At 43.2% G+C, this 20,324-nt stretch overlaps 1 protein-coding gene across 1 annotated transcript in view; it reads right to left on the reverse strand.

Annotated features, from left to right (window-relative positions):
- GPAT2 (glycerol-3-phosphate acyltransferase 2, mitochondrial) overlaps nt 1-20,324 on the reverse strand; it is a 208,070-nt gene that overhangs the window by 142,079 nt on the left and 45,667 nt on the right. Inside the window, exons 5-7 of the mRNA XM_073623599.1 lie at nt 8,277-8,358; nt 5,328-5,540; nt 5,134-5,241 (exon numbers count right to left, since the gene is read on the reverse strand). Of these exons, the coding sequence (XP_073479700.1) occupies nt 5,134-5,241; nt 5,328-5,540; nt 8,277-8,358 (403 nt within the window). The remainder of the gene's footprint in view (nt 1-5,133; nt 5,242-5,327; nt 5,541-8,276; nt 8,359-20,324) is intronic.

Consider the following 20,324-nt stretch of genomic DNA (forward strand, 5'->3'; position numbering starts at 1 on the left):
TGTCCTTTTCCTTTGGGAACACATAGTCCTAAGCACAAAGCAGAGGTACTGTTAAACATGCATCAATTGCTGAGCCTAGTCTTAGCAATGGTTAATATGCCGTTATCACATGCTACAGCAAGATGCTGAGTAGATGGGTCTGAATATGCCTGTATCTAACACCCAGCACTTGCATGCCCATGGAAAAAGTGTCTGTGTCGCTTCGTCAGCCACCACTCTATTCACACAGCTTAAGCTTATGAAGGAGCCGCTGGTCCGCGTCTGCGCCGTGAGAAAACGTGCATGCCGATCCACGTCCACGCCGGCGGCGCCGAGTCCCGCCCCCCTCATGACGTCCTCACAAATCATACCATATGAAGGAGGGAACACGCGCGCGGCTCTAACACTGGGAAACCCGGGGGGTGAGCCTCTGGAGACCTGACCCCTGTTTCATCTCAAGGCGGCTGATGATAGGAGGAAAAAGCAGCCCTAAGTACTGCATGACACATTTATCCAAGGGACAGCATGGAATGTTATAACACTAGGTATTTTATTTACACCCTCTAGTGGTTGACAAAAATCAAAACAGGCAGACAACATCTACTCAATAAAAATAAAGTCCACAGGAATTTATTCCAGGATCTTCTTCAACTTACCATTCCCGCCGCAGGGTACATGCTGGAATATCACAGAGACCCAATCTTCACCCATCACGGCGGGTTGGAGTCATGCCAGACCTTCAAGGACAGGGTTCCCTTTGAATGCAGGGTCCACTGCCTTGGACCTGTATAGCGCTCTGCCAGGCGACCTGTGGGTATAGAAATGTGACCAAGGATCCCAGAGCCCAGCTCTCCTTAAGAGAAACGTTACAGGCAAAACCTTGTTTCTTCCGTATCGAGGCTCGGGTACTATTGACTTTAGCCTTTATTTTTGGTTCTTTTGAATGGATCCAATTGCGCAGCTCCTTTGACCCAGTCAGGACCATCCAAGGAGCTTTTCTTAGCACAAACTTAACCGTGACCAACGCCTTAGACACTGGCAAAAAAACGGAGGTACTCCCGTATGGGAGGGGTTATATAGGGAGTGGGACTTCCTGTCTTTAATTATGCCAGTGTCCATCACCTGAAGGTGGCCTATAACCCATTCAGTAATTAATATGGTGCTCTGTGTCCCGTGATGTACGAAAAAGAAAGCAAAGTTTCAAGAATTCAGGGTAGTGTCAAAACATGCAAAGCCCCCTGCACATTCTTATTGACCCATCACTTGAAGGGAAGCCTCACTGGCCAACAGGAGACAAAGGCTCCGGCAAACTTCTGTACCATCAGAAGTGTCACCCCTTCCTGTCAGAATGGACTGAGATTCATCTGCGACAGGAAGGTTTTGGAGGCTGCTGATATATGTAGGCACCCATAGGTCCACCAGACCATATCATATCGTTGGCTTTCAAGCAATTACGCTGACAATATAAAATCCCCCAGCCAATAGAAAATACTATACTGCTAAAATTGTGAAGTTAAAGCGGAGTTCCACCCAAAAGTGGAACTTCCGCCGATTTGTCTCCTCGGCACCTTTTGGGGGGGAGCGTATAACTGTCTTTGTTCCCACTTCCGGGAGTCCGGGCTGCGGCCCATGATGTTACCGCTCGGCTCCCTCCTCCTCCCTCCTCCTCTTCCTGCCCCCGGGCCAGTAGGAGAGAGGAGCGGAGCCTCGCGCATGCGCAGTAGAGTTCCCGGCGTGAAGCCATAAGGCTACACTGCCGGGTTCCCTTACCCACTATGGCAACGGAAACATCAGCTGCGTTGCCGACATCGATGGACTCCAGGACAGGCAAGTGTCAGATTATTAAAAGCCAGCAGCTACAGTATGTGTAGCTGCTGGCTTTTATAGTTTTGCAGCGGTGGGCGGAACACCGCTTTAATAATCTATCCAGCCACTGGACAAATACAATTGTAAAATGCTGATCTACTAGTTGTTTTAATGTAATATAATAAAGAGGTTCATTTCTCAACTTACCCTAGAATACAATGCTCACTTGCAATAAAGGATTAATGTCCCTTGAAAATGACGGCACAAGTAGAGGACAGGTACAGGTTGATGTGCAAACTTCAAGAAGTACCAGCAGATTTCCATTTGACTAGCTGAGAAAATCAGCAGCCAATGGCATCCAGCAGAATTTGCACAGCCTAAAGATATGCTGGTAAGTTAAATAGCTCCTTTCCAATTACGCGTATATGCACACAAGATACACAGGCTGAAAACTGTCATAAAAACAATTAATTTGGCAGCCGACAACGAGCCGATGGCTGCGCGCACTGATCACTGTGTTCTGGCGGGGGCGTGGGGGGGCCCTTTCAGAAAACAAAAGCTCAGCAGGGAGAACGCCACACTAACATCAGATGCGTTAGTACGGTGATCTGTAAATTGGGTTGAAATGGGTTGAACAAAAAAAAATTCCTGTTTGTACTCAGCTTTATACTGTAAATTTACTGGCAGGAAATTGATGTGAACGTTGCTTCAATACTCAAAAGCGGTTGTATAGTCATTTTTTAACTTTAACCTACAGGTAAGCCTATAATAAGGCTTACCTGTAGGTAAAAAAAATATCTTCTAAACCTGTACGGTTTAGGAGATATTCCCCTTGCTATGAGCTGCTGACTGCAGCGGCGTATGCACACAGGGGATTCTCGGCTGAAGGCCCGGCATATGCCGGACCTTGCCGGGAAAGAAATCTCCCACGCTCATGCGCGGGAGTGATGACATCGCAGCTCCAGCCACTCACAGCGCTGGTGCCGCGATACCCGGAAGACACGCAGAGGCGTGGACCAGGTAAGATACCGACGCCTCGTTCTAAGTTAAGTATTTCATAATGAGCTAGTATTGCGGTGCATACTAGCTCATTATGCCTTTTGCCTTACAGGGGTATATAAAAAAAAAAGTGTCAGCGAGTATACAACCGCTTTAAAGTAGAAGTCCATGGTAAAACTAAAATCCCTGCATCTATAGCCACCAACATTCTAACACTAACCTATCTAGCCTGGAAAAGAAAAAAATCAGCATACATACCTTTTCTGCAGCCGATCCAACCCGGTCTCCAGCGGCGGAAGCTCTAATACCGCGCTGAGCTGTCAGCTGCGGCTTCACTGTGTAGGTGGGTGCAGAGGACACGTCTGTCAACAGAAGCCCCATAGTAACTCTATGGGTGACGTCACTTCCCATTCATTTCACAGTCTGTGTCGGCTGTGTCCTCTGCAGAGCTTCCCCTGCTGGAGATCGGGTCGGATTGCCTGCAGAAAAGGTATGTATACTGATTTTTTCTTTTCAGGGCTAGATAGATTAGTGTTAGAATGTTGGTGGCTATAGATGCAGGGATTTTAGTTTTAGCATGGACTTCCACTTTAATGCATTTTATGCATTAAGATAAACAACCTGTGTGCAACAGCTGTCCCAGCCCCCCTAATACTTACCTGAGCCTCATCTCTCTCCAGCGATGTCGCCGAGTGCCTCGGCCGTACAGGACTCTCCTCCTGATTGGCTGAGACACAGCAGTGGCGTCATTGGCTCCAGCTGCTGTCAAAGTCAGTTAGCCAATCAGGAGAGAGAAGGGGCGGGGGGCCAAACCGGGGCTCTGTGTCTGAATGGACACATGGAGCTGTGACTCGGCTCGGGTGCCCCATAGCAAGCTGCTTTCTCTGGGGGCACTCAACAGGAGGGAGGGGCCAGGAGAGCCGAAGAGAGACCTGACAAGAGGAGGATCCAGGCTGCTCTATGCAAAACCTTCCTTACAGAGCAGATAAGTATAACATGTTTGTTATTTTTAAAGAAAAAAAAACAAACAAAAACGAGACTTTATAATCACTTTAACCACTTAGAGACCGCCCACCGCATATATACTGTGGCAGAGAGGCTCTATTGCGCGAAAAAACGTACCTGTACTTTGTTTCGTGCACTAGATACTGTGGGCGCTCACGCCCGCTGCACTAAGAAGGAGCCAATCTGTGGTTCCGGTGGACCCGATGTCCGCTGGCCACCCGCGATCGCTCCACAGATCCCCGTTCTGACAGGGAAGTATACAAAGATCTTCGGTTCCTAGTAATCAGAACAGCGATCTCTGTGTTCTTCCTGTCAGTCCATCCCCCACACAGTTAGAAAACACACATAGGGAACACACTTAATCCTTTGATCGCCCCTGATGTTAACCCCTTTCCTGCTAGTCTCATTTATACAGTGATCAGTGCATATTTTTTAGCACTGATCACTGTATTGATGTTACTGGTTCCCAAAAAGTGTCACTTCGGGTCAGATTTGTCCGCCACAATGTCGCAGTCCTGCTAAAAATCGTGGATCGCCGCCATTACCAGTAAAAACAATAAAACATTCTTTTAAAAAATCCATAAATCTATGACATAGTTTGTAGACGCTATAACCTTTGGATATGTATTTTAGCAGAAAGTAAAAAATATTGCTTTTTTTTCAAAATTGTCGGTATTTTTTTGTTTATAGCGCAAAAAATAAAAACCGCAGAGGTGATCAAATACCACCAAAAGAAAGGTCCATTTGTGGGGAAAAAAAGCACATCAATTTTATTTGGGCACAGTGTCACACGCCCGTGCAATTGTCAGTTAAAGTAACGCAGTGCCGTATCGCAAAAAAATGGCCTGGTCATTAAGGGGGCAAATCCTTTAGAAGCTGAAGTGGCTAAAGCTGGCCATAGATGGTTTGAATCTCAGCCAGTTCAGCAGGGACTGGTTGAGATCCAAAACATCTATAGACAGGCTGATTGTACCCAAGTCAATCTATCGATCGACTTGGGTACAACTAGCATGCCGAATTTTTACAGGCTATTACCGCCAGTGGCTGTAGCCGCTAGGAATAACGGTGTTCTCCTGGGCCCCGCATCCCCAAACACCACTCCGCCAGGAGAACACGATAGTTCAGTGGGAGGGAATCAAGTGATCTATGCTCTGCTATCTTTCTGCCCTCCAACATGTAAGAGGAAGACCATCTTAACACTTTTGCATAAAGAAATGGAAAGTACAAAGAATTAGATATATTTACTATGCGTAATACCAGTAAATGCATAACCCATTCTCTACAATAAAATGTAATATTATTAGAAACATGTGCAGAGTAATTTAATGGCAAACTAAACTTTACCTTTAATGAAAAGGGCTGAGCAAAATCAACACGTGCACAACCCAGAGTGGTCGTCCAAGGGCATAGTGCAGACACTACAAAGCGGCACACTTGTAAAGTTGAAGTCATCTAGATATAAAATAGCACAGCAGTTAGATGGTGCAATGATGTCAACTTGTATTCACATTTACACTGTAAACAGTAGAAAAATATACCTGTCCTCTTGTGCCATAAAATTCAGGACGGCTATCATAGGAAATCCCCACTGGCACTATCAAAATGTCTGGCACTTTTCCAGACTGCATAGCTTCAATTATTGTCCAGACCCACTCACAAGCAACTGGGGACAAAGTGTGGCAACTTGGAGAGGACAAAACCTCCAGAAACACCAGCAAAGAGTGCCCATCTTCCAGGAATGTCTCAGTATACTGCCAAAAAAAAAAGGAGATAAGTTTGTAATGAGGACACACAGGCACTCTGTTAGCAAAAAGATGGACAACGAGAAGAGAGACACACACACTATCATGCTTGCAGCACAAGTCATTTCAGATGCATTTGTTGTTTTAACTCAATAACCTGTTTATTATTTTAATATAGCATTAATGTGGAATTGTTATTTTCCACAAGTGTACATTTAAAGGAAAACTATGGTCACAGCGTACATTTTCATTTTCGATCATCATCAATGTATAGCAATATAAACAATTATAATTATAAGAATATTAATAAGAAGTTGAGTTTATTACTGCTTTAAATTCTGACCATTGATGTGCTTTAAATATTAAAGTGGGTGTAAACCTGATTCATGAAATTTGAGCTGGGCACATAGATCTGCAGTGTTTGCTTGTCTCTCTCCAAAGCCCTGTGTCTAGTAGCTGTCTCTTGCTGGTTCCTCTGTTATCAGCCTGACAAGTTTCCATCACATTATGATAAGAGCAGCCAGAGTTTGGAGTCGGGGGAGGTTGCTATAAATGTGATTAGCACAGCTCTGGATAATACAACGGAGAGAGCTGAGAGTCTCTACCTATGTGCTGTCTTGCCTGTGTAAAGCGGTAGTAAACCGCAAAAAAAAGAAAAAATCTCCCTGCAAATGTTATAATGTGCTAGTATGCATAGCAAACTAGAACATAATGAAAGACTTACCTGAAAACTAAGCCCTCCGGCGGCGCGCCTTCACCACTGATAGGGCTTCCATCTTCATCCAGTCTTCTTTCTGGGTTCGCAGGCTGCGGTCATATGACTGGCCAAGTCGCAGTGACGTCACTAACGCATATGAGTGCGGGAGTCACAGCCATGGCACGCCGTCCATAGAGCGCGCAGTGTACACGTGCCCGTGGCATCAAGTTGCAGGTTTGCACGGGGCGGTGCACGTTTAGGAGATATTTACCTACAGGTAAGCCCCATGAGTAAGCTCCGGTGGGCGGAGTGAAACACGTTGGGGAACTTGGCCTGGCGGGGGTCCAGGCTGAGACTGCAATTTATCATCACACAGCAGGCTTTGACTTGATGTACAGCTCCCGGGACACCTATCACTCTCTACAGGTAAGCCTTGTTATAGGTTTACCTGTAGGTATAAATTAAAAAAACGCCTTTACTACCACTTTAATGCATTCTCTAAATTAGGGTGAAAACCTAAGTGCAGCTGCGTGTGCCTCCCCCACTTTATACTTACCCATGCCCGATCTTGATCCAGTGATGTGCAGGAGAGCAACGTCTCTCCCCCTCCTCACAGGCTCGGACACAGCAACGGGAGCCATTAACTCCCACTGCTGTTAATCAAAGCCAGTGAGGAAGGAGCAGGGGGTGAGGCTGAGCCATGCACTGTGTGTCTATGGACACACAGAGCCAACTCAGGAGCAAGCCCACATGAGTGTCCCCATAGCAAGCGGTTTGTTATGGTGGGCACTCTGCGGGTAAGGAGAAGCCAGATGTGTCGGCGAAAGGAGGATTAGGGCTGCTCTGTGCAAAACCATTGTTTGTTATTTGTTATTTAAAAAAAAAAAAAAAAAGAAACTTTAAATTATACTGTGTATCTGATTAAAAATATTTTTTGTTTTTGATAGAGGGGAGGATTAGAACCCCTGTCAAGTTTTTACTATTTTCGGGGCTCATTTAGAGATCGCTTATCTCATTTAATGTCCCAGTTACAATGGTTTTACCAGATAGAATGTGAGGGAAAATCTACAGCAGGGATAAAAAAAAAAAAAAAAGCTGACGGAGGTTCTAGCCTTGTAAGGCATAACATTGAACATCTTTCATTTGCTTCTTTTTGGTCTGGTAAATATATTATTGATGTATCGTATTATATCCGTTTAAAGATAAAGTATAGTCATTAAAAAAATGGCTAAACTTCATCTTTAATAACTGTAATAAAACCACTGCACTCTGTATACTGTATATGAGATGTTCATGGCCACTGCACTTTCTATGCTGGGCTGTATAGAACATGTTCCTGAGCACTCTGGATATGACATGTTCCCAACCAATATATTCAGTACACCAGGCTGTATATGAGATGTTCCTGACCACTGCACTCTTTTTTTTTTTTTCAAGTGAACGTAAACCTATTTTTTTCAAATAACAAACATGTCATACTTACCTGCTCTGTGCAATGGTGTTGCACAGAGCATCCCCGATCCTCCTTTTCCTCCCTTTCCTCCCGTCCCCCTATTCTCGGTATGCCATCATAGGAAGAGGCTTTCTATTGTGGCAGACATGCAGGCTCAATCCCAAGCCTTGCTGTCTGCATCCATTGACATAGTGAGGCTTAGCCCTGCCCACTCCCTCATCACAGAATTTGACGGCAGCAGGAGCCAATGGCTCCCACTGCCATCAATCTGCCCTGTGAGGGGAGAGAGGGAGAGGGTGAGAGAAAGGAGGGAGAAATCAGCTTTAACACTAATGTCAGGGAGAGATGACAGAGACATAAATAATATAAAGAGTGAACCAAAAACACAATTGGAAAGGCTGACCAAAAAAAAAAAGATTGTGAAGGACAGCAGGAATAAATGCAAGTATATTGTACAGAACAAAAAAGAACATGAGAATACTGTATAAGGTTAGTGCTGATACAATTTGGCTCGCTGTAGCACACCCTAAAAAAAATAGGCAATCAGCCATCTGACAAAGTGTTAGAAGTAAACAGTGAAAATGTTGCATCTCACCGCAGAGAGAACAGCTTTACTGAGATGACTGGATTGTCCATCTGGAGGCAGGAAGACAGTGCCCAATCTTTGCAAAGTATATCTATAAGTATATTGATAAGTGTTAGTTGCTTCATTACAGAGAAAAGATGTGCATGTGCAAAAAACATATATATTTACTAACATTTGGCTAGTTTATCTTCTACAAAACCACAAGCATGTTAGACTAAAGCCAGCCATAGACAAAATTTCAAACTACCTATGGGCAAGCTGTTGTACTAATCGAGTTCAGTACAACAAGCCTGCCAGTTTTTTTTTTCAGTGTGATCACTGCCGGCACTGATCACTGTATTCTGCTGGTGAGGAAGGCTCCCCGCACTCTCTGCCAGCAGAACATAACAGCACAGCAGAAGGGGATCCCCCATCAACACTGACTGTGGTAATGAGGAAATCTAGCAATTTTCTTTCCTTCTCTAGTTTATATAAACAAGACCCACAGCGTGCATACACTACTCTTTTATGATATTAATTTCATAATTTTTTTTTTTTTGGAGGCTTAGCAAAAGAAGCATCTAGTAGATCTTTGCCTCCGTTATAGACAGAAGAAGCAGCAAAATTCTACAGCTGACATTTTTTATGAAAGTATGTGTAATACCGCGTACAAACGAGCGGAATTTCTGACAGAAAGAGTCCGATGGGACCTTTTCATCGTATATTCCGACCGTGTGTATGCCCCATCAGACTTTTTCTGTCGAAAATTCAGACGGACTTAGATAGAGAACATGTTCTATATTTTTCCGACGGAAAAAACGCTCGTCTGTATGCTGTTCCGACGCACCAAAAAATGACGCATACTCTGAAGCCAGTACGGGACAGAAGCTATTGGCTACTGAACTTCTGTTTTCTAATCCCGTCGTACGTGTTGTACGTCACTGCGTTCTGGACGGTGGGAATTTGGTGTGACCGTGTGTATACAAGATAGCTTGAACGGAATTCCGTCGGAACTCCGTCGCCGAAAAACCTTCAGAGTTTATTCCAACTGCAAAACCGGTCGTGTGTACAGGGCATGAGTGTCCATATAGCAATGCTTTTAAACAAGCTGTAGAAATAATAGTAGATCTAAAAGAATAGAAGAATAGAAGAAAGTCCATCCATATACAATACATTTGCACCAAATAGCTGGATTGTTTGTACCTACTTGGGACAAATGCTTCTTGCCAAAAAAAATAAATAAATAATAGGAATTTAACATACAGTACCTGTAAGTTCCCATATCTTGAAGTACAGTACAGGACACAGGAATGGATTCTTAGACCATGGGTTATACGCAGCTACTAGGGTTGTCCCGATACCGATACTAGTATCGGTATCGGCACTGATACCAAGCATTTCTTCCTCCATGTCCCCCTCCGTTCTGCTGTCCCCCTCCTTTCTTCCTCCATGTCCCCCACCATTCTGCTGCTGTCCCCCTCCAGTTTTCCTCCGTGTTCCCCTCCGTTCTGCTGTACCTCTCCATGTCCTCCTCCTTCCTTTATTGTATGGACAGAGTCAGCTGACTTTGTCCATTCACATAACTGAAACATTGTAATCTCCTGTGATTACGATGTCTCAGTTTATGAATGGAGAGGAGCCGCTGTCTTCTCTCCATTCATTTTCAGTGCAGCTGAGGCTGCAGAGAAAGGAACTGGGGAATCTCTATCCTTGGTCTCTTTCTCTGTCTCAAGGGGGAGATTTCAGGAGTCTTTTAAGACCCCTGATATCTCACAAAGCCCCCCAACAGGGCTGATTAAAAAAAGTTATTGCAATAAATAATTTAAAAAAAATTATTGTAAAAAATAATAAAAATTAAAATAAAAAACACAGACACCATCCACCCCCTCCCTCCCTAAAAAAAAAAAGAAAAAAAAAAGAAAGCATTGTAAAAAAACAAAAAAATTGTAAAAAAAAAAAAAAAAAAACACTGTCACGTGACATTAAAAAAAAAAGTATCAGTAATCGGTATCGGTGAGTACTTGAAAAAAAGTGTTGGTACTTGTACTCGGTCTTAAAAAAGTGGTCTCGGGACAACCCTAGCAGCTACCAAAGTGTGGTTGGACACTGGCAAAAGCTTTGCTGGGAGCTACCTCCAAGTGTTCTCATATAACCCCCATCCATTAAGGCTCTAAGTTTTTTAGCATGCAGTAAGGAGATCACAGAAGAAAAAGGGAACGGACCTGTGGCCTGCACTGTACTCCAAGATATGGAATTTACAGGTACATCAAAATTCCAATTATCTTAAAGTTGAAGTAAACTTCCATCACTGACTTTTACCTATAGGTAAGCCTATAATAAGGCGTACCTATAGGTAGTGTAAATAGATATTTACTGTACATACAGCCAGTGACATCACTGGCACATGCGCTCTGAAGGAACTGCCACCTGTGTTGTTCCTTCAGAGCCCTGTGCCGTAAACGGCAGCTCCCGCGCGCATGTGCAGGAGTGACGTCATCGCCGCTCCATCCAGTCACAGAGCCGGAGTCGGCGAACCCGGAAGCAAAACAAGTGAAGATGGAAGCACCTGCAGCTCTGAGATCTCGGCATTGGAAGAGCTTAGTTTTAAGGTAATTTTAACATAATGTGCTAGTATGTAATGCATACTAGGGAATTATGAGATTACCTTGCAGGGTAAGAAAAAAAAAAAAAAAAAAAAAACAACATGTCCAGCGGTTTACAACCGCTTTAAACTGTACAGGAAACAGAAATTGGTTCTTAGACCATGTAATGTCCCCAAAAACAGCCAAAACAACGACAACAGGCCCACAGGAAAAAACAAGGAGGGTCAACAAACCCAGACAGTTGGCAGCAGGATTAGCAGATGCTCAAATAGCCACCAAAAAGACAGTTTTGAAACCATGACCAGAAAAACAGGTGGTGGCACTGCAACTTGTGAGGAGGACAGATGCTATATGCTGTAAAAAGTCCAAGAACTCCAACATCTTTGGGAAAATGAGCTCAGGTAGGGAAGGAGGAACTCATTCACTGAGGGCAGAAGCCTGGAAAGAAACCACCCAGCCTGATGGAGAAGGGAGGAATCCCATTGAGGGACCGCTCTGTAAGAACAGAAAAGGGGTCAGTTTCAAGGGGAAGATGTGGCAGACAGCCATATAAAGGGACAGTCCTGACCTTATGCAGGATAGACTGATTATGCCTTGAAGGCAGGATATGGGGAGAGAGAATGACATTCCTACAGAAGGTAATTGGAATACCCCCAGTAAAGCAAGAAGGATGTAGCATAAATAAAGGAGGGGCTCCCCCAGGAGGAAAACAGGGAGGCAGAACCACGGCTGCCAGGGACAATGGGAGATGAGAACGTGCAATTCTTACCAAGGCCCATTTAAGGGGGTAACTCCTTTGGGCACAAAGGGGCACACTGCATGGAAAAGAGCACCTAAAGAAGGCCCCAGAGACACAAAGTCACAACAAATGACAAAGAAGAGAAACTTTCTGCAAGGTGTTAGGAAGAGAATATACCCAGACTAACCAAGACCTGCAGGGTACCAAGCGGTTAGAGCTGCACGATTCTGGCTAAAATGAGAATCACAATTTTTTTGCTCAGAATAAAGATAACAATTCTCACAGTGTAACATCTTTCACATTATACAAAAAACTTTACTGTTTATTTTTTTTTTTAGTTCATTGAAGTGTGTTTTTTCCCAAAAAATTGCATTTGAAAGACCTCTGCGCAAATACAGTGCGACATAAAATATTGCAACAACCAACATTTTATTCTCTAGGGTCTCTGCTAAAAAAATATATATAATGTTTGGAGGTTCTAAGTAATTGTCTAGCAAAAAATACTGATTTTAACTTGTAAGGAACAAGTGTCAAAAAAAGGTTTAGTCTTTAAGTGGTTAAACTGACCTTATTTACAGACCAAGGTTCTTTGATCTCTAAAAGAACTAAATGTTACAAGATTTATAGTTATCTCACAGCTCTGACAATGTTGTGAAAAACTTGTCAGGCTGCATGTTTTTTTTTTTTTTTTTTTTATAGCTGAGTGAGCAGAGAATTCTCTGCACTTGTTACATGAATGAATTGGGGAAATGCTGCATAGAGATCATGAGGAGGGTTGAATCGAGATTTTTTAATGATTAATAGTGCAGCTCTACAAGCGTTTTGACTATTCCAAACGGAGGATTAACAGGATAGAACCAATCCTCACACTAGGTGAGAACAACCTCACTGGAGAGATTGCAGAGTATGAGGGGAGCAATCTGCATGCCTCCCAGGAGAGGGGCACGCAATCTAGAAGTTGGAACTTGAATAAATGGCGACAAGTCAGGGAAATAGAATTTCTGGGAAATCTTTAAAATGAGAGATATTCAGCAAAAGAGGAAAACAAGTAGAGGGGAAAAAATGCATAAGGGAAGTACTGGGAATAGGGGCAATGCAACCTTTACCAGTACTAAGCCAGTGAATGGAGTTGATCGATACTAATGAATGGGTGATGATATTCCGCACTTAGGCTCGGTTCACACATCGGCGGCACGACTTGCAGGTCGCCTCAGCGAGGCGACCTGCAAACGACTGCCGGGGCGACTTGCGAGACGACTTCTGCATAGAAGTCTATGCAAGTCGCCCCAAGTCGCCCCCAAAGTAATACAGGAACCTTTTTCTAAGTCGGAGCGACTTGCGTCGCTCCGATTAGAACGGTTCCATAGCACAGAACGGGAGGCGACTTGTCAGGCGACTAGGTCGCCTGACAAGTCGCCCCAGTGTGAACCGAGCCTTAGGAGAAGAGGAACAAGGAAGGACTGCTGCCCCCCTAAAAATGAAAATCACCTAGGTGAAATCCAGAGTACAGAAATTGCTATAAACAGGGGAATTGGCGCTGTCCGGCTATATGTGCATTAAATAATGATTCCTACAAGTATAAGAAAAAAGGAGGCATACATGTAGAAAAAATAATAAAATAATAAAAAATAATAAAAAACAATTAAATATGCGTGTGACCAGCCACACTCTGTCCAAGTGTTCTTTCTTTCCCTACTATATATGGATGTTTAACATTTGGGGATACAAAAACATCAGAGAAGGATAAACACCCCTGGACGGAGGACCGCTTCCTGGACTTTGCCATCGCAGGATTTTCCACATATGCCTTTTACCCCTGCAGGGGTTAGGCAGTCCGGTGAGTGTAAGCACGAGTGGGGGTGCAGTGAACACCAGTCAATGCTGAAATCACGTTTTTTTCACCAAAAGGATACACTTTAGGACCTTGATTTTGGACACTTACTGCTTTATACATTTTTGTTGTTTTTCACATATATATTTTCTTTACCTTTCACACATTGCTTTGTTGGACTTTTTTATGCACACATGCTGGGGATTTTTTACTGTCATAATTGTTTGTTCTTTACTGCCAATACTGTTTTATTGCCATAAGTGTTTATTTTGGAGTTCTTGTTTATACTTTTGGGCACATTTCTATACATATATAGGCAGTTGGTTCTTATTGAGAAATTGGCACATATATATTTATCTCAGGAGCAAGTTGCACTTTATTATTCGAACACCTGTTGGGAGTGTTGTTTGCACTTTAATAGCTCCCACAACACATTGGTCACACGCATATTAATTGTTTTATTATTTATTATTTTATTATTTTTTCTACATGTATGCCTCCTTTTTTCTTACACTTGTAGGAATCATTATTTAATGCACATATAGCCGGACAGCATCAATTCCCCCGTTTATAGCAATTTTTGATCGATACTAAAGCCGGGTCTTTAAGGATGCAATAACAGAATGATTTTTCAGCTTGTAAAACAGGCAACTGGGCAATCTTTGACCCTGATACGGGAAGGAAGGGTATATCAAAACCCAGGGCATAATCTGGGGGTTGTATACGAAGGATATCTGTGCAGAAAGGGGTGTAGGGTAGTGGAGCTAACCTCTTTATCTGTCCCAAAAAAATAAAAACACATGTAAAATACATTAGAGTAGACTACAACATTTTCTGAGACACAAAACAATATGGTGGCAAACAACGGACATGGCAGTTTTCAACCATTGACATGCATTCCCTTGTTTCTGGGCCCTGCCATATTCCCACCAAGTAAGGCATAGTTATATGGTATCCTTGTGCACAGGAGAAGTAGCTGAACATACTATTGGATGTAGTTTTTACCATGCCAGCGCTGAATTTACATTTATCTTGAAGATTTGGTCTTTATATTTTTTCCCAAATTTTGTTGCCATGGGCATGCTGCAAAAATTCTTGATCAGAGTCCAAGCATAGCCAAAAAACGTGGAGGGGTTCTATGTTTTTAAATAGATTCATTTTAGTGTAGTTTCTCTGGTTCTACCACTTCTTAGTCACTGTAAACGTAGTATGAAGCCAAAAAAGTTGCATGTCAGTTTTCAGCCATTGACAGCCAGAACGCATTTCCAACGCAGTTCCACCGCAAGACACTGCAAAATGCCTCATCACTGGTGTGGCCAGGTCACACAAATGCACTGCGGTGGCATGTCAGTACTTTTTTTCGCAGCGCAGTCACAACACGTCGGCCGATATAACTTTATGAAATGTCACTGTTAAAAAAAAAAAAAAAAGTAAACAGTGCGATGTGCCAGGATCAGCGCATCAGTATTGCCTTCACCACAATGCACATCACCCGCTGCTAGGAACGTACCTTACTTATCAGATCCTTAGCTCCCCCTACATACAGTGCCCCTCCACGCTCCAGCGGTGAACATTTCCTTGACATCACCGCATTAAATGAAGTGTTACAAACCTTGCATTGGTGTTGATGACGTCAGGATCTTAGACCACTGGAGCATGGAAAAGAAGGGACTGGCCTAACAGTGTGAAGGAGCATGTACAGAAAGCTACTAACAAGTCCCCTAGACCTAAACAAGCAATCAACCTTTGCAGTGCAGGTGCAGCCCCGTTGCAAGAGTACAAGGGATAATTCAAGTTTCCTGGAGTTGGGTTTTAAAAAGACATACCAAGATTGTGAAAACGGCAGTAAAGGGAGCTAGAAACCAAAACGAAGGATTCCATCTTATCTAGTCTTCTATAATATACACTCACCGGCCACTTTATTACACCTTGCTAGTACCGGGTTTGACCACCTTTTGCCTTCAGAACGGTCTTCATTCTTTGTGGCATAGATTCAACAAGGTGTTGGAAACATTCCTCAGAGTTTTTGGTCCATATTGTCATGATAGCATCACGCAGTTGTTGCAGATTTGTTGGCTGCACATCCATAATGCAAATCTCCTGTTCCACCACATCTCAAAGGTGCTCCATTGGATTGAGATCTGGTCACTGTGGAAGCCACTGGAGTACAGTGAACTCCTTGTCCTTATTAAAGAAACCAGTTTGAGATGATTTGATCTTTGTGACATGGTGCATTATTCTGCTGGAAGGAGCCATCAGAAGATGGGTACACTGTAGTCATAAAGGGATGGACATGGTCAGCAACAATACTCAGGTAGGCTGTGGCGTTTATACGATACTCAATTGGTACCAACGGGCCCAAAGTGTGCCAAGAAAATATCCCCCACATCATTACACCACCACCAGCCTGAAACGTCGATACAAGACAGGATGGATCCATGCATTCTTGTTGTTTATGCCAAATTCGGACCCTACCATCTGAATGTTGCAGCTGAACTCGAGATTCATCAGACCAGACGTTTTTGCAATCTTCTGTTGTTCAAGTTTGGTGAACCTGTGCAAATTTTAGCATCACTATCCAGTTCTTAGCCGACAGGAGTGGCATCCGGTGTGGTCTTCTGCTGCTGTAGCCCATCTGCTTCAAGGTTCGATGTGTTTAGAGATGGCATTCTGCATACCTTGGTTGTAACGAGTGGTTATTTGAGTTACTGTTGCCTTTCTATCATCTAAAACCAGTCTGCCCATTCTCCTTTGACAACAAAACATTTTCATCCACACGACTGCCACTCACTGGATATTTTCTCTTTTTCGAACCATTCTCTGTAAACCCGAGAGATGGTTGTGCATGAAAATCCCAGTAGATCATCAGTTTTTGAAATACTCAGACCAGCCCGTCTGGCACCATTCATGCCACATTCAAAGTCACTAAAATCCCCTTTCTTCCCCATTCTGATGTTTGATTTGAACTTCAGCAAGTCGTCTTCATCACGTCTAGATGCCTAAATGCATTCAGTTGCTGCCATGTGATTGTGATTGGCTGATTAGCAATTTGTGTTGCCAAGCAATTGAACAGGTGTACCTAATAAAGTAGCGGGTGAGTGTACATTTGTTTTACCTTTCGTTATAAAAAAAGATTTTACAATACTACAATTACTGGTTTTAGAAGAAGACCTCCATGAACACATATACATAACAGATTCCAAACAAAGCAATCTGGTGCTTGTTAGAACACAGGTCATGTGATGCTGGAATACATTTAAAGTGACATAAATCTCATGTAAACAGGAAAATGAAAGCCACGTTCACAATTCCCATGAACCTTTGTAACCTTCCTAATGAACTCCTTGCTTCTCTAGCTGGAGGTATCCTAGATTTGTTTTTGTGTCCTCTACCATTCTGTTCTTACATAGCTTAGGCTAGCCATATATTATACAATTCTCTTATTCAGTTTCTTTTAGATTTACCTTCAATTACAGGATCTCACAAAAGTACACCCCTCACATTTTTGTAAATATTTTATTTTATCTTTTCATGTGACAATACTGAAGAAATGACACTTTGCTACAATGTAAAGTAGTGAGTGTACAGCTTGTATAACAGTGTAAATTTGCTGTCCCCTCAAAATAACTCAACACACAGCCATTAATCTCTAAACAGCTGGCAACAAAAGTGAGTACACCAGTAAGTGAACATGTCCAAATTGGGCCCAATTAGCCATTTTCTCTCCCCGGTGTCATGTGACTCATTAGTGTTAAAAGATCTCTGAATGGGGAGCAGGTGTGTTAAATTTGGTGTTATCGCTCTCACGCTCTCACACTGGTCACTGGAAGTTCAACATGGCACCTCATGACAAAGAACTCTCTGGGGATCTGAAAAACGAATTGTTGCTCTACATAAAGATGGCCTAGGCTATAAGAAGATTGCCAGGACCCTGAAACTGAGCTGCAGCACGGTGGCCAAGACCATACAGCGGTTTAACAGGACAGGTTCCACTCAGAACAGGCCTCGCCATGGTCGACCAAAGAAGCTGAGGGCACGTGCTCAGCGTCATATCCAAAGGTTGCCTTTGGGAAATAGACGTATGAGTGTTGCCAGCATTGCTACAGAGGTTGAAGGGGTGGGGGGTCAGCCTGTCAGTGCTCAGACCATATGCCGCACACTGCATCAAATTGGTCTGTATGGCTGTCATCCCAGAAGGAAGCCTCTTCTAAATATGATGCACAAGAAAGTCTGCAAACAGTTTGCTGAAGACAAGCAGACTAAGGACATGGATTACTGGAACCATGTCCTGTGGTCTAACACCAAGATAAACTTATTTGGTTCAGATTGTGTCAAGCGTGTGTGTGGCGGCAACTAGGTGAGGAGTACAAAGACAAGTGTGTCTTGCCTACAGTCAAGCATGGTGGTGGGAGTATCATCGTCCGGGGCTGCATGAGTGCTGCCAGCACTGGGGAGCTACAGTTTATTGAGGGAACCATGCATACCAACATGTACTGTGACATACTGAAGCAGAGCATGATCCCTTCCCTTCAGAGACTGGGCCACACGGCAGTATTTCAACATGATAACGACCCCAAACACACCTCCAAGATGACCACTGCCTTGCTAAAAAAAACTGAGGGTAAAGATGATGGACTGGCCAAGCATGTCTCCAGACCTAAACCCTGTTGAGCATCTGTGGGGCATCCTCAAATGGAAGGTGGGGGAGTGCAAGGTCTCTAACATCCACCAGCTCTGTGATGTCATCATGGAGGAGTGGAAGAGGACTCCAGTGACAACCTGTGAAGCTCTGGTGAACACCATGCCCAAGAGGGTTAAGCAGAGCTGGAAAATAATGGTGGCCACACAAAATATTGACACTTGGGGCCCAATTTGGACATTTTCACTTAGGGTGTACTCACTTTTGTTGCCAGCGGTTTGGACATTAATGGCTGTGTGTTGAGTTATTTTGAGGGGACAGCAAATTTACACTGTTATACAAGCAAGATGGCGCTGGGAGCAGACGTGCTGTAGTGGAGCTCCCGTTTCGGACTATAATCCTTCTCTAATCCTCATGTAGAATTACTATATTTTGGCTTACCACCCTGCAGGCTGCCTCCTCGAGTACCGGGCGATACAAGCTGTACACTCCCTACTTTACATTGTAGAAAAGTAATTTCATCAGTGTTGTCACATGAAAAGCTATAATAAAATATTTACAAAAATGTGAGGGGTGTACTCGCTTTTGTGAGTTACTGTATGTAGTGCAAGGTCCTACCTGATTGCATACAAATTGAAAGTGTTTAGGTTTGACCTCATATTATATGGTTTTGGTAAATCTAAACGGAAAATTGTACAAGAAAATTGTATAATGTATGGCCAGCCTTAGACAAACTGATTGCAATAATGTTAGCAGTATTTTGTAACTTTGGATTGTAATTATAAATGTTTTCGAAGAACTTTCACCCAAGATTTACACATTTTCCCAACTGGATTACATTGGGTGAAAGATATATATTGACACATTTGTGTGTAAAAAACAAGTGAACCGTAAACAGCTTCTATTAAATACTTAAGAGATTCATACACTAAAACTCGTCCGAAATGAAGCTACGCTACTAGCCCCAGCGAAACGCGCTGACGTCAACAGTGCTGTCGCGCTTTACGGCGCTATGGGAGAGAGCTGTGAGATACAGGACGCCTGCTATAGTAAGCGCTAACGGCTGCAACTACTCACGGGACCGGCAGTGTCGGCAGCTGAACGACACAGCCACGGGCCATGGAGATGCAACGTGGTGGCTATAGTTCGTTTTGAAATTTTACAGCTACCGAAGATATCTTGGTCACGTCGCCAGCCATACCTGAAAGGACTCGGGATAGACCCCTTCACAACTGGGTGGTAATGTATGGATAAACCCTGTGCAATATACACTTGATGAATTTAGCTATAAGCTTGTACCCTGAATCACAGGGCTTTGAGTTTTGCTACTCAGCACCGCAACTTACATCAAGGGCCGTGTCCTCAACACCCAGTAATACCCAGTGATTGTGTTATGTGTATGCCATAATGAATTATGATCTATGAACTGCTCACCAACCTAGCAATAAGGAAGACAAAACAACTATTATTACCAATGTCAATTCATCATTTGTGAAGACCTGACTAAACCTATGCCATATGTACTTTATTGACTTCCTGAATTTCCTTGGCTGTTTCCACCGTTCCTATTTGGACAACCTTACAGCTATAGTACACGTGTGTGGTCATCCCAAATATGCTGGTTCAGTGATCCTTACCTTACCTATCCCCTCACCAATTCTGTTCCCCCATATTTGTGCTGATCGGCAGCCAATCATCACTAAAATCACTAAAATCAGTAAACTAGGCGATCCATTTTGATCCCCTGAAGGGAATACTTCTACCCAAGCAATTCACTTGATGCTAGGCTGCTGACCACCACAAAGCGTCCGGACTGTGTTCAGTGTTGTTTTGTACTGTGTTTTTGTGTGTTGTCCTGTCTGTTGATTTTTTACCTAATTATGGTTACGCCTCCACAGCCATATTGCGGATGCTTTTATGGAATACATCAATGTGTTTGATTTATTTATCTGATATCACAATAATTAATAATAAATTTGATATTTTTGATAAAATTATAATACTCTGATCAATTTTGTTGCTAAAAGTAACCCCTTTTTACCCGGCATCCTCCATACCGGGTATCCCTTTTCCTTTCTACAGTATGCTTTTGGTTACAGCAACAACACCACACCAGGTGTATGATCTGTGTTTGGTCATCTAATAAGCTGACCATTAGTGAACGGCTTGCCCAATTTCCCTTTTTCCCCCCATCCCCCCTTTTTTTCTACATACACTAAATCTACTTTTTTTTTTTTTTGCTACTTTTAACAATTAGGAAGTTTAA

The sequence above is a fragment of the Aquarana catesbeiana genome, linkage group LG03 (genome assembly GCF_042186555.1).
Source record: "Aquarana catesbeiana isolate 2022-GZ linkage group LG03, ASM4218655v1, whole genome shotgun sequence".
Classification (NCBI taxonomy): Eukaryota; Metazoa; Chordata; class Amphibia; order Anura; family Ranidae; genus Aquarana; species Aquarana catesbeiana.